This window comes from Martes martes, assembly GCF_963455335.1.
Source record: "Martes martes genome assembly, chromosome: 4".
Classification (NCBI taxonomy): Eukaryota; Metazoa; Chordata; class Mammalia; order Carnivora; family Mustelidae; genus Martes; species Martes martes.
The window spans coordinates 61093756-61109348 of NC_137891.1; the positions used below are offsets into that span (position 1 = coordinate 61093756).

General features: G+C 38.7%; 1 protein-coding gene across 3 annotated transcripts in view; it reads left to right on the top strand.

Annotated features, from left to right (window-relative positions):
* EYA1 (EYA transcriptional coactivator and phosphatase 1) overlaps window positions 1-15593 on the top strand; it is a 166308-nt gene that overhangs the window by 34012 nt on the left and 116703 nt on the right. Inside the window, exons 4-6 of one of the 3 annotated variants that reach the window (XM_080802030.1) lie at window positions 812-881; window positions 1197-1342; window positions 4991-5128. In XM_080802030.1, the coding sequence (XP_080658156.1) occupies window positions 812-881; window positions 1197-1342; window positions 4991-5128 (354 nt within the window). The remainder of the gene's footprint in view (window positions 1-811; window positions 882-1196; window positions 1343-4990; window positions 5129-15593) is intronic. The other 2 variants (XM_080802031.1, XM_080802032.1) reach the window with 2 other exon arrangements.

Below are 15593 nucleotides of genomic sequence, written 5' to 3' on the forward strand. Positions count from 1 at the left end.
AATGTTTGATAGAGTTTAGTGCATTTTCTGAGACCTACTGAATAAAGTCCATGTGATTGTGAAGGGATGAACTTCTGCTTGAATGCTTGAATAACGTCTTTAAATTAAAAAAAAAAACTTTTTTATGGAATTAACTGAAATTGAGCACATTTAACTGAAAGACGCAGGAACACCGCCTCAGTGCAAGAAAAAACAGGCTTAGTTTGCAACCTGAGAAATTTAAGAGCACTATAGGAATGCATTTTTACTAAAAAATGTTGCTAAAGCAGTACAGGCAAATGAGGCTTGGCCCTATTTGTACTCACCTGAGAGCAGATTAGACGGGGCGGGGGGGGGGGGGGCCGCGGGGCAGTGTGTGTGTGGGGGGGTGTGTTGGGAGGTGTGTGGGGTGGTGCTCTGTAATCCATTCTCAGGTGTGTGTGTTCCAAGCACACACAATAGGCTAGCGACCTTTGGGTCCCGCCCAGCCCTGCAAACTCACCCTCCTCCCACCCCTTCGAGCAGGTCCTTCCGAACAGTAGCCAGGACACCTTGTTCTCCTAAACTGCCGCTGACGGGTATTTCAGATGACAGGGACTACTTTCTAAGAGTTAGTTTAACATTCGAACCCCTTAATCAGTTCTCATAGGTCGTTCAATATATTTTAACTTTCTCTTAGGTTGAGCATATGAAAGTGCCATTTTTTTTTTCCAGGCCAAATATCTGCAACTTCATATGGTCTCTACCTGTAGTTCAAAAATAGACCGATGCTTTAGACGTATTTTGTATTTTGCTGTGATTATCGTGCATTTCTTTTTTTTTTTTTTTTCAGCAATTGGGAGCAGTAGCTTCAGCCCAAGACCAACTCACCAGTTCTCCCCACCACAGATTTATCCTTCCAAGTAAGATGTATTTTCTCTTAATAAATGACTTTTTTGAGTAACCTTTACCTTATTTCAAGTCATGTTTTGTGCCTACATGTTACATCTTAAACTAAAGCTCATTTCCTAGAGACTTCAGTGTGTTTACTCAGATTTATTTGGAGCATCACCTAGAAGAGATACTGAAGCACCTCAGTACTTTGTATATTATATTCGGAAGTTGTACTTAAGGAGATAGTCTTTAACTGCAATTTGTAATATGGCTGTTAATCAGTTACCTTGCATGTTTCCATCTAATGCATGGGCTTTCTATTTTCTGTCATTTCTGACAAATAGCAGACCATACCCACATATTCTCCCTACCCCTTCCTCACAAACTATGGCTGCATATGGGCAAACACAGTTTACCACAGGAATGCAACAAGCGACAGCGTACGCCACCTACCCACAGCCGGGACAGCCATACGGAATTTCCTCATATGGTGAGTAATCCTGTTACCTCAGTAGCGGGATGGAATGGGCAGGCCTGTGTGTGTGCACGTTTCACAGGAGTGGTACCCAAAGACTGTCTGGGGCCACTTTAGAAAGTGTTACCACCTTTTGTGTCTGAATTCTTCATACACTTGTTTTGAATGAGCCTTGTAAGAAGTGGTGGCTACTTATCTTGAGGTCAGCGGTGGCAACTAGATTGCACGGGTCATAAGCCCTCTTGCTCTCATTTTTTTTTTCCATTTATAGCTCAACTTTTAATTTGCCACTTGAGCACTTGGTTCTGGAATCCAAAGTATTTTGGTGCATATTTGCGATAAAACTTCAGTGAATGGAGTCTTTGGGGGTAAAGATTCATTTCCTATTTCTCAGATGCCTACCTATGATTAGGGAAGTACAAACAGAATTCAACAAGCCCTTGCTCTGAACTGAAGGGTGGCAGTGCTTTCACATTTCAGCAGGATCAGCCATTAGGAAAAGTGATCTATATATCACAGCTTGGGCTGCACTTGAAAGAGGCAAAGCAGGGGACATGGAAAGCTCCATCCCTATTTGTTCCTTCCCACCTGGAGATTATCTTTATCTTGGTGTAATTTAACTCAGTTGTTAAGGATCAATACCTGTAAGTTAAAAATAAATCCAGTAAAACCCCAAAGTTTAATTTTAAGAAATTCTAGAATTTCATGATATCTTTTCTTCAATTGAATTACAATTACAATTTTAAGCAAATTGCACTTTGAATAGAAAAAATATGAATTACTAACATTCCCTTAAGGAAAAATAAAATCGAGTGATTAAGAAAAAGTACATGAGAGTTTGGGGGGAAGGACAGGTAGAATAAGTAATTCTGTGTTTATAGCAGTATATTGGAAAAAGTAAGCATTTAAACATTTCATTAATAATTGAAAGGCAAATTACTTTATTCCTTTTTATTCTCTAGCTCTATCCCAACCAATCAACTATATATAAATTTCTTAGAAAATATATGTAAATTAAAATATAAATTATATATGACTTCACTCTCGATAGTTTCACTTCAAAACTATCCAGAACAGAAAGTTCTCTAGGTAGGTATTTTTAAGCCAGTTTTTAGAAATAACCATAAAAAGGACTTGCTAGAATTCTTTTATTTCCATAACTTTTACTCAAGATTTTTGAAAATAATATCAGATACAGATCAAATTTATCTGTAGTTCACTTTTAAACAATTCTTGCCTTAAAAGAGGAAAAAGGATCTCTGATTTGAATTGCATACCTTCAACTCTATAATGTGAGTTGAGGCGGTCCCCAATTTATATTCTCAAAATGGACTGATAAGCTGATTATTTGAAGTGTAATTGTATCTTCCGGCCCAAACAGTACTAAACGACTGTAGCCTTACCAGTGCTGCCCCCGGGAAGCTGCCATTCATTCATGTCACTACCTGGGCTGTCATGCACACAGCTCCTCTCTTGTTCTTTCTTCTCCCCATGGAGTCATGGTAGGGCTCTTTGCCCCTTTCTTGCCTGTGGTCTAGGACTGTTCCCGTTCTGAACCATTAGTAGATGTCCTTGTTGTCTGCAATAAGTGTTCCAGGAGAGGAAGATGAGCAGAGGTTCTGAGATTCCCACCATAACTAGTAGAGGATGGGCATTTTAATGTGATAGGTCAGGAGATGGTTAAGAGCATGGCACTTTGGTCAAGCGCTCTGGCCTCAGGGCTGTCTGTGCTTACAAATCTGTCTGAGTCCTTAGTATTTTCCCCAATCACTTTCTTCTCTTTCTGGGCCTTGAGTACAGAGAGATGCTCCCAGGGCTTCTGGCCAGGCATTCTAGTTTCCTTGGGCCAGTGCTTTGAAAAATTTGACCACCTTCTCCCCTCTGCTTGCTTGTGAAGGAGGAACACATACATTCGGGTTTTTAACGGCTGGTAGTCAAGGTCCAGATGGTCTAAGAAGACTCTCTCCAAGCATTTGTGCCCCCTACTTTTTACTTAGACCCTGTAAGAAAAGATAAGCAAATCTTCTCATGGTGTGAACAATAGATCGGTGGGAAAGCAGAACCCTGCTATTCTCTGGATCTCTGTGGAGCTTAACAGTAAGATGAGTTCGCAGGCTCCTGAGTGGAAGCCTTCGGAAAGGGTGCCGATGAGGGTGTTTTCTGCCTCTTCTTGCTCTTCCTTATCTGTTTTTATCACAAAGATTGAACCTCCAGGCTAAATCCAAAGATGGTACCAGGGAAGACTAAAAGCAGATTAATAGAGTCTCAAATGGAAAGAGAGAAGGGGAAATCCCTGTTGGTGACAAGGAAAGGAAGGGAGTTTCTAGAGCCATCAAACCACCTGCCTTAGGCAGGTGTTTTTCCAGGGGCCATTTATAATAAGTATGGGTTATTCATTGGTTGGGATTGCCTGCACATGGAAAAAACAACAACAACAAAAAACCCACATTTTTTTTTTAAAAAATGTTAAGGTTATGTTAAGACTTAAATGTTAAGGTCATTATGAGGTTATTTAGAGATACTCCAGGAATTGTAATAGGCTCTCTCAGCCAAGAGTCAGATTCTTCCACCGCCTTAGGAAAGTTACCTAATTTCATTCTACTGATGAAATTCCCCTAAAATGGAAATAAACAGTGAGACTACTGTGTATTCTAGATCCCAAAGATACCATTTTTCTTAAGTGCAAAGTAAAATTATTCAAACATGTGAATTCGCTTGGCAGAAATTTTTCTCCCTTCCTTCTGTGGAAATTAAGGACAGTTGTGAACTTTCATGACTGTCTTTAATTATAATCCAGGGCTGAGCCCTACACAGCCCTACTGCCAACCCCAAGTCCTGAAAATCGGATGTCAGCCTGGTGCTTCGGGAATGAGTTGAGGGCCATAAACACATTATTTTTATATGATCATGATGAGAAAGAGAAGTGAACTTTAGGCTACAGTTAGAACAGTAAAATTGGAATAAATTCTTGAAACTACAAGGACAAAAAGGGATCTCCTGGTCAGCTTCCCTTGTTTTATAAAACACTGTGCAACTCTTCATGATTCGGTGTTTTAATATTCTCCTTTCTTTGTGCTTCCTTTCTGGTAGGATCTGGGTATTTGGGAGAAGGTTTTCCCCCTGGCTTGCTTACTTCTGGGCCCAGTATTGCTTCCTCTGACTTCAAAATGAGTCGTGTGCTAACATCAGCTTTGGGCAGAAAGAGTAAGGAAAAAACAGGGGGGAAAATGCTGCAAGGCAAGAGACTAATTAATCTCTTTTCAGAAAAGAGAATTTTGACACTAATCAACATAGTGACTTTTAGAATAATCTAGTTAAAGTTTAATTAAGGCCATCTCTTGACTATGAAAGATGCTCTTTTAATCTCTTATAAAACAAACTACATATAGACATGACAGCATGGAAGTTAAAATTTAAAGAAAATGTAAACCAGAAAAACAGGAAAGGACAATGTGAATAATCAGTCAAATCTGTAATACTCCTCTGTTTTTGTTTTTTTTTAATGGAAGTTCTGGTTTCGGGTATTCTAGTCTATGCCTGTACAGCCTTGATAACTGAGATGACATTGGGAAGCATTTGTGACTCAACAGCTGTGGGAGTGTTTTTGTGTATTGACCAGCTTTGGAGATGAACAGATAGATAAGCTATCACTAACTGATTTAGGTGCATTGTGGGCAGGCATCAAGACTGAAGGTGGATTGTCACAGTCTCAGTCGCCCGGACAGACAGGATTTCTCAGCTACGGCACAAGCTTCGGTACCCCTCAACCCGGACAGGCACCATACAGCTACCAGATGCAAGGTCTGTATACACGCTGACTCTTTTCAACAACCCTGGAGTCCGACAGTGACTTTCTAGACTAGAACCCAGTTGTTCGGTAGAAGTAGTAGATGGGGGCGGAAGGCGAACTGGCCTGAGAGACAAGATAACCTGGTTCTGGTTTGGCTCTTCACTTACTTATTCTCTGGGCCTCCGTTTCCATATTTATGAGATCAAGGGATTAGACCCAATCATCTCTGAAGTTCTTTTCAAAAAGCTCTGAAATGCTCTGTGAAGTTGAAGTTTTCTGCTTTGGCCTCTGTCCATTAAAAAAGGAATGACAAACCCAAAGTCAATGACATGAGAGGCTGGAGAGTGAGAAGTGCTCAAACTGTTGGCATTGGACAGCCTTTCAATAATGCTGTTGTCTTCAATGTAATTATTGTAGCTATACAAGTAGACTGTGTGATAGAAGTGAACTAAACGACCTACCAATGATGGAGAGATCAAATCGACAACCACTCCATGCATCTTGGAGGTACTACTTCTAAGAACCAGTTCCTGGGCTCTAATTTTTAAACTGTGGACAAAACATAATGTAAATGCAAGTCAGATAGAAGAAGAGTTGAATGTTGAACATTGTCAGTACTGTTTTCAGGAATACATAGGCATAAGTGTGATTAGCAGATCATTATCATGCAAATGTGCCTGAAAAATACCTGAAAGTGGGTCTCCTAATTTAAATAGTCTCCTAATTTACTGCAAATCCTTTCAATCACAATCTACCGCTTACTACTAGTGCCACTAATTGAATTAATTCCCTTATCACTGCTTTTTGACTGAAGGTGTTCTTTTTGTATTTTTATCTTTTTAATATCTTTAATCTTATTTTTCATTGTATTAAAATAGTTACTGCAGGTAAATTAGAAAACAGAATCAAAAATAATTAAAGATCTCCTATATTTATTATTACTTTGATATATGTTCTTCTAGATAGGCAGTATGGGACCGTATTGTATAATAGAGTATTGCAACCTGTTATTTTCAGTAACAATAGATTGTGAATACATTGTAAACATCTTTCCACATCAATAAATTCTATTCTACAGCATCATTTTAATGACTGTGCAGTTTCATAGATATATCTTATGTAACTACTCTCCCTTTTATTAGACATCTAGAGCAATACCATGAGTGTTTACATTCTTAATTACTTCCTTTGAATGAATTTAACTGTGAATTACTAAGTAAACTGTTTTAGACTCTTTTAAAGATTTGTTATATATTTACACAAGGAAGGGCTACATATTAGCATGAACACATTGGATAATATCTTTTTAAAAAGTGCCATTTTAGCAGGTACAAGATTTTATTGTTTTCATGTACATTTTTTAATTGAGAAGATAAATCATTTTTTCTTTTCATGGCAGTATTCATCTTTGTCTTATTTCATTTATTAAGATTCTTAAACTTTTGTAATATTTTATAGATAGATCTCCAGCTTATTTTTAAGTGTGCTTTTTTTTTTCCTGTTCAGTAAACTAAAATTTTATGGGACCAGATTCATTAATCTTTTCATATTTGGTTTTGCCTTTGGTATAAAAATACCTGAATTATACAGGCACCAGGGCGGCTCAGTTGGTTAGGTGCCCAGCTCTTGATTTCAGCTTGGGTCATGATCTCAGAGTGGTGAGATATGGAGCCCTGCATTGTGCTGTGTGCTAGGTGTGGAGCCCGCTTAAGATTTTCTCTCTCTCGCTCTCTGCCCCTCCCCCATCCCTCTCTTATACTCTCTCTTAAAGAAAACCTGAATTATAAAGTTTGATATATTTGGTGGCTACAAAATAAAAACCGTCTTACAACAGATAGTATGTGTTATTAGAGGGCTGTTACTGGATCTCTGATTCCAGAACTTTAAAGCTGCCTAGGAAAGAATTAGGTTTCTGCATGTACAACTCAACTAAATTATCAGTTGAATAAAGGAATAAAAGGAAAAGTGATGAAAAGACTTTATTACTGAATGTAATAGTCCTAAGCCTTGTAATGAAACAAATCATAAGACAAACAAGGTCTGTTTGCTGGTAGAGCTTTCATTTGTGAAGGACAGAGTCTCCTGAGCGCTATGAGAGAAGTACATAGGGCACCCTGGTAGGTCCTATTCTCTACTGAGCATCCAGGTCTCCTTGAGGAGAAGGTCCTTGGGTCCTGAAGGGGAGAAGGAAACAGGTGAAGCACTCGAGAGTGAGAGCTACCTCAGTGTGTGTGATTCCTGGGCCCACGCCCATCTTCAGCCTCTTGGCTACCCATCCACAATGCGAAAAGTACAAAATTTCAAGTTAAGTGTTTAGAAACTTATATAGTAGGTCAATAGTAAAACTCATGTTGGTTAAATCAAATAATAATTTCAAGAAATGGGACTTATACTCTCTTTTTTCATCTTCTTCTTTTGTAATACATTACTATTGTACTTTGCTGACTTGTCAGTCCTGGAAGGACTGGGGAAAAAACTGGTCTTGTATCTCAGAGACTTTGAGAAATAATGCCCTTGAAATTTATTTTTATTTTTTCTCTCCTCTCAGATTGAAAGCTTATGCAGCAGAAACAATTCCTAAGGGGACTAACCAGCTATCAGAGTATAAGCATAATGTTAGACTAGAAAGAAGTATGGAAATGGAGGAGAAAAGACAGACAGTTTGGAGAAGGAAAAGCTATTTATGTTAATGAAGTAAGGACACACACAGCATGAAATACAACATTGCTCCTCTACTCATAGATTTCATTGCATCTGGGCATATTGGATATTGCATTAAAACGTTTTTGTGTTTTTGTGCAGCCGTTGTTTAGATGGTCTTTCCAGTGGAATTTCAGAACCCATTTTCCATGCTTAAAATATTATTTTATATGGGTATTTCTATAATGGCACTTGACTCAATTTTAGATTATTAGATATAATACGACTTCCACAGATCAAGCCAGATAATTATATGCTATTAACTTGAAACATGCTTGTGTGATGATGGATAATGATACATAATATGCTATAAACTCCTTATGGCCAGATTTGGATAAATAACATCTGATTAATATGTATTTCACAAATATTAAGTGCATTATGAAAAATGCTTCACTATTATTAAATGATTTTTTATAGCCAGTTGTAGGAGTCCATTGGCCTTTGAGTATCTTCTCAATATATCTTGCTTTAATATAAAAATTTCTATAATGTCTTAAATTATTTTCAAAATTCTCCCAATTCTTTTATCCTTAATGAATAACAGTGATTTTTGTTTATGTCAATCTCATTTTAGAGCTATTAAAAATTCTTAGAATCCTGGAAGAAGCTATATATATTTTAGTGATTTGAGAGTGTTTTACCTAGCTTTTTCTCCCCAAGATCTTTTCACCTTTCAAATATAAGGTACAATAATTAGTTATTCTACTAGAGAAGATTAGCTACTAGAATTTCACAACACTAGAAGAAATAGTCTAGTAATCCAGATGACTCAGACTGAAATGTGGTATGCGTGCTCACTGTGTTATGCTGATTTAAAGAGAATGTACGGCGATCCCTTCTTTGATTCTGGCAGACATGGTAGATCTAGACTAAAACGGCCCGGTGAAATCTTGCTCTCTGGTTAACAGCATAGGTTCTAGAGTCAGACTGCCTGTTGAACAACCCCGCTGTTGCTGTCAGTGGGCCTTCAGCACAGCCCCTGACTTCACACCTGCATTTCCTCACCCTCAGGTGGGAATATTGTCTATTCCCATAGTGGTGGTGTGAGATATAATTGAAATTATCCAGGTAAATCACTCTGACCAACACAGTAAGGACTGCAATGATTGTTTTCATTGTTACCGCTCTCATTGTGGCGGTGATGTGGTTACTATTATTTATTACTGCAATTGTCCAGCTTTTTCAAGTAGTTCCAAATTAGGAAGCACTACCTAAATGTTCCTGTTCCCCAGGAGGAAACAAACATAATATATAAATTTAATATAGACGTAGTATACTAAAGATATGTATATGTGTATATATATACATACATACATATAATGTTATATAATTTATATATATATGTTTGTGTATATGTGTGTGTGTATATATATATGTGTGTGTGTGTGTGTATATATATATATATATATATATATCCAACAAAAAGAATTCCAAGAACCCAGTAACCAGGTAAGCATAGGAAAAAATAAAATCCGGATATAACTAATGTACTGGCAAAAAGAAAAGTCACTATCAGTAAAAGTCAGGCTGTTTGTACATGAGACAAAAACTAAGGGGAGAGACAGGAAGAAAAAGGAACATGAAGAAGAAACCCAGAAGAGAGAAGACACTGTGTTGAAAAGAGTGGGGACAGACATTGGAAAGTGAAAGCAGGGAGACACACAGAAGGGCTGCTGGCAAAATAGGAGCTCAGTTCTGCAGAGGTGGGAGGGAAGGAGGCATGAACCAACTGTTTATGTCTCAATAATCCCTCTATCATCTCTCACTTTGAGCAAGAAGATTAGCAAAAGAAGAGGCAGCAGCCGTAAACAGCGAATTTTTTATTCAGAAATCAAGGTTAAAGGGGCACTTGGGTGGCTCAGTCAGTTAAGTGTCTACCTTCGGCTTAGGTCATGATTCCAGGGTCCTGGGATCAAGGCCCACATCAGGCTCTCTGCTCAATGGGGGGGCCTGCTTCTCCCGCTGCCTCTACCTGCTGCTCCCCCTGCTTGTGCTCTCTCTCTCTGTCAAATAAGTAAATAAAATCTTAAAAAAAATCAAGCTTAAGGAAGAAGATAGGACCATGACAAACTATGCTACCCAGATGGAAAATTCTAGTTCCCATACATCAAAATAACAGTTAATATTTATTCATTATATATACATGTATATATAAATATATTTATATTATATATAATATATAACATTATTCAACAATGATTAATGCCAACGACTATTCTAATTATTTTACACTTGTTGTCTCAATCTTTCTGAAAACCCTGAACAATGACTTTAAAGGATAAAAATCTGAAAATGCCAAAGAATGCCTCAAAATGGAGAATGGTTTAGAACTGTCAGGCCCTCCTCTGTTGTAACGCATCAAAATTATAGTGCCAGTAGGGGAGCCTCTTAGAGAAAACTACAAAAAAAGAAAAAAACCAAAATGTAGTTGCTTACAGTATATACATTCTGAAGCACAGATTTGCTCTTTAACTAACCGAGACATTGCATTACACAACTAGGTATATAAATGTTCAAAAATAACATCTTTAGAAAAAAATTGTTCAGATAATTCATTTCTTTAAAGATTTTAATTACTTTTCAGAGACAGAGAGAGAGGGAGAAGGGTGAAGCAGCAGGAAGAGGGAGAAGCAGAAGACCTACTAAGCAAGGAGCCTGATGTGGGACTCGATCCCAGGACCTGGGATCATGACCTGAGCTGAAGGCAGACACTTAACCGACTGAGCCACCCAAACGTCCCTAGATAATTCATTTCTCAGCACTATTTGTACTTTAACACTTTCATGGTACTTACTGGACGGATTTATTTGGTAATATGTGGGTACGTGCTACTGCCAAGCCTTATGAACTATGTCATTCTTGCTTCCATGTTTGGTCTAGGTGATCTTTCTGGATCCTTCCAGCTTCAGCATTTAGCGCTTCTGTTATGGTAGGCTTCCATGGATCATGCACATACCAGATTGTAAACCAAACAAGGATTGAATTTTTGTTTTATATGCACTGATGCTAATGACCCATGATTTTTTTTTTTTTTTTTTTTTTGACCCATGATGTTAATAACCTCATGGATTGGGAAATTCGGTCGCCTTTGCTTTTGCTGCAGGATTGCTAGAAAATTCTGTTTATCTTTTCTATGTCACTCTTGTACCTCCAGTGGAAGATTAGAAACTTAAGTTTAGCTGAGGAAAGCAAAACGTTTCTGTTTGTAGACAACTGTAGAGTTCACCCTGAGGAAGCGAAAGCCTTGCTTTTAATTTGATACCTTCTTGCTCCCAGGATGAGCCTCAGTATTTCTGGAAGACACTTTGGAATTGTGTGAGGAGGTTTTCCACCACACACCATTGAAAAAGTCTGTGCAAATTAGCTTAATGGATGAGTATGAATGGACGTAGGGGGCCTGGAGACTTCGGGTCAATGATGCAGGTGGTGTAGGGAGTGTTTCCAATGCCGCTGGCCAGTCTGAGGGCACTGAGATGGTGAAACCGGGGTGTTGTGTGTGCCTGTGTGTGTTGGGGGGAGGGGAAGTATGTATGAGTAAGTATGTGTCCATGTAAAAATCCTCCCAGGAGAAACTGCTTCAACGTTTGGCTTACTGACCAATTTCCCAGAATATCTGCTCAGTTTGTCATAAACTAGTTTTATTCATCCTTTTATATACAAGAAGCAATTGACCTGAAACCAAACTGTTATGTTTTTTTAAATGCGTGTTCCAGAGTTGTTGCTCGTAATGCCCTTCCTTTACCCGTGCATTCCATACAGTATAGGCTCAGAGTTCTATCTAGCACAGAAAAGAAGAAACCGCATTCATAATTTGGAGGGTGAGTCACACACAGAAAATGACAGTTTATTTGGCAGTTTATTTAAGGTAAGGAAGTGTAAACATTTTCACACACACAAAAAACTAAAATCAGACTGGTTTAATGAACTGAACCTCAGCTTTGAGGAAAACCCAGTGTTCCATAATAACTTAGTCCTATTGATTCTTGATGGTTACAGGCAGTCATCATCTTTACTCATATTTTCATCTCTGGTATCAGTTATAGAATATGCAAATGTCTGTTAAAGGTGGAGAGGTCAATGCCACAAAGAAGGTTAGAGATTACGATTGAGAACCCTCGCTCTCTCCATTTGGAGAAGTGAATTTGGAATTTAGCATAATAACAATCTTGGTTAGTGTATGATCGTGGTTTGTTCAAAGCAGTCTTCCCCTGTGTTCATGCTCGTCGGAGGAGCTGGTTGGGGGCATCACGGAATGAGAGTGGGAGTATCCAGTGCTTTTCTGAGTGTTTTATTGCCCCCAGAATAGTCGTTGGGGTGCGGGGCATTCCTGTCATTCTGCACCAGGAAGGTGTCAGGATTGGCCGTGATAGATAGGAGGGGCTACCCAGATACACACGCCTGAAAACCGGAGGGCTCTGGAAACTTCGCTTTGTTTATTTTCCTTAGGCTTTATTGCTCTCACTTAGAGAAGAAAATAACACAAATTCTGACTGCCTCTTTGTATATTGTGTTGTTCATTCTGTTAAAGAGATCGGGGTTTAAACCCGTGAGAGAGAAATAAAGGAGGGCAGGGGTTTGTTAAAAGGTATGTGGCAGGGCTCACGATTGTGCAGCTTTCCACACTGCCTTATCTGGGGCTCATTATCCAGTGGAAATGATCTAATAATAACCTAATGAGGGAAACCATCCTTATTTCCTTTGTTCTGCCCGTCCAGGGCTTTTTAAACATATAGCTGAAGTGTTTCCGTGTACGAGTCATTTAGAAGCTCAAAATTGCTTAGTAAAATGTACTTTGAACGTTTTTCATTGCCCATAGAAATGGTATTTTTCGAAAAGAAAAAAATAGCAAACTCCAAACTGCATGGTTTTAAGGAACCTTTTTTCTTTTCTGCTATGATAAAAGCATTTGAGACTTATACTTTCTGACATGAAAGGACATGTTACAGTTAGAATTGCAGAATCACTCTTGCAGCTTGTGCTGGTGTTCAGAATTTCTCCTTAATTTCTTTGCCAGTCCACTCACATTGATATTTTAGTTCATGGCCTTTTTGCATTCTAGGACTTTTTTATGCTTAGGTTGATTTTTTAAAGTAATGTTCCATTTTAGCTCTTTTGGCATCTTGTGTTATTTCAACTAAGGGGTATTGAAAATTGTACCAAATTTTGTTGAAATCCAGCTGTCGCCATAAGTCATCAGTGATCAGTACCCAATTTGTTTTTTATAGGGATTGTTAAAGTATATAGAACTAGATCAAGAAAGGTAAATGCAAAGGCTTTCCAGTTCTTATTGCCTAAGTTAAAAACGCTCTTTGGAATATAAAAACTGTTACCGGGATAAAAAGGAAAGCTTGGTCGCTGAAAATCCTTCTTGTAAGAAAGGGGGAAAACTTTGGTGTTAAATAACCCATCTGGCTTTCAGAGGCTTGTCCCCGGGGAGTTGCGCTAACTTCTGCCACATAGATCGCGCCCGATGATGGACATAGCCCATGGCAAAGAGGCCAGGGAAGGAAAGCAAATGGACTTCTGTGAAAATACACGAGGGGCAAATAGCATCCTGCTTGCCGAGGAAGTGCTAGGAAACACTCTCAGACACGGGGAGTACAGACAGGCCCCAGCAGGTCCCAGCATTCTTAGGTTGGCTGGGATTCTGGTTTTTAATGTGAGTCCTTGTTCTCTGTGAAGTAGACCTTTGACCTACATGTTAGCCTTTTCTTTTCCTAAGCGTTTTGAAGTTCTAGTTGGGCAGTATTCTCCAGGTTAAATCACATACGAAACTTCGATATTTTAAATTATGGAGTGTGTCAATATCAACTATGTTCTTAATGTGCTAACTTTGTAGGGTTTTATTAATCAAGGTTCTGAGAGGTTGGCTTGTTTTTAAACTATAGTTGCTTAGTACCTATAGAATAATGGTGTGGCCCACACAGGGCCTTCTAGCAAGACTGTTTCGTGTTTGTTACGGTTGACGAGACTACCACCCTTCTCTGTAGGAACCCCTGACAGTGACAAGAGGAAAGCAAAATCTTTGTGATCCATGGTCTGTGGGCATCTTTATATAATGTGCTTTTCAAATTACTTGCTAGCCTACAGGAGAGTTATAAGGAAGAAGTCTTTTAGAAATGAGATGGTTTGATGGCAAATGTATTCATTAAATTTTTCAGGTGCCTTTGTCTCTACTGTCTGCGATGTTAGTGTAACCAGAAATTAAGACCACTTTTCAGAATATACAATTCACTTTCAATGTCACTGAATCAGAAAATCTGAACGGTGGGGTATGGCATGGTACAGTGACCTGAAAGTGGAGACAGTGGTCATTCCCTAACTGAGAGTCTTTGTGCACGAGAGAAGGTAGCTTCACCCTGCTTCTTGGCAAAGGAGAAGGATCCCTGCCTCAGCTACCTCACCATCTGATGGTGGAAATAACTAGAGAAAAAATGGGGTGGAAATACCAAAATATAAATGGACTGTAAAAACATAGAATATTATTACATTCTGAATATGAAATTTCTCATATGCAAGCAAGACTCTTAATTTCATTATATACCGACAGGATGCCAATATCTGAGCTAATAGTAGCCTCTTAGGAGGCCCATGTTTGTGTGGTAAGATCAGTGTTCTATTAGGACACCTGTGTGGTATTTATAGGGATGTGACATCCTTGTACCATCTCTGGGATCCAGTGGTACTAAACATCTAAAACCGGTGAGATTTTATGAGCTGTTCAAAATCCATGAAGTTTAATCAGTTTAAAATCTTGTTTGATCATTTAAAAAGCAAAACAAAACAGCACAAAACAGAGGGCACCTGGGTGGCTCAGTCCATTAAGCGGTTGCTTTGGCTCAGGTCATGATCCCAGGATCCTGGAATTGAGCCCCCACATCCGCCTCCCTGCTCAGCGGGGAGTCTGCTTCTTCCTCTACCCCTCCCCCCCAACTCATGCTCTCTCTAGTGCTCTCTCTCAAATAAATAAAACTTAAAAATAAATTTTAAAAATCTTACTTGATTTAAAACTCTAATAGAGTTTCTTTTTGGAGATTCAGAAATATTTTAAATCCTTCCAGAAGGGTGTTTATTCAAGCCTGAATTTAATTTTCTTTAATTTAAATCTAAAGTAGTGTCTGTAATCTAGTGTTTAAAGATAAGCCTTTATACACCATCTAGTTTAAGGAAAAAAAAACACTAAAGTGTGTGTTCTTTAGATAAAATCTGAGAAATAAGCTGTTATTAATTTGTTTCTCCTTTCCCTTTTTTTTTTTTCACTGCTGAACAAATAAGGAAGTTGAAACATGTTTTTCTCTTGTGATGTCTATTGGCTTTCAAGTTGCCCTTCCAAAGTGCCCATAATTACCACCATCATCACCAAAAAAAAAAAAGTGATTAAAAGTCTTCCTCCAGTCCATACACCTGATTTTTAGGACAGGTGTATTATTACTGGGCCCTTTTGTCACTTACCACACAGAACTAAAATTCTCAAGCACCGGTTCTCTCACTTGAGCCTGGATGAAACCCTTCAAAGGCATGAATCAGCCATGGCTTATCCGTCTCCATGTGAGGCAGGCAGGAGAAATACCACACAGAAATCTAAGGAACAAAGTATAGAAGCAAGACTAGCAAAGAGGCAAATTCCATGGCTTCTGTTAACAAGCTGGGACTCCCAGAAAGTGAAATCCGTGCAGAGATGAGTTGTCAGGGAAAGCTTATTGGAAAGCTAGGACTTGAACCAGGCCTTGAAGGATGATGAGAAACAGACTATTAAGAGGGAAGCATGAGAGG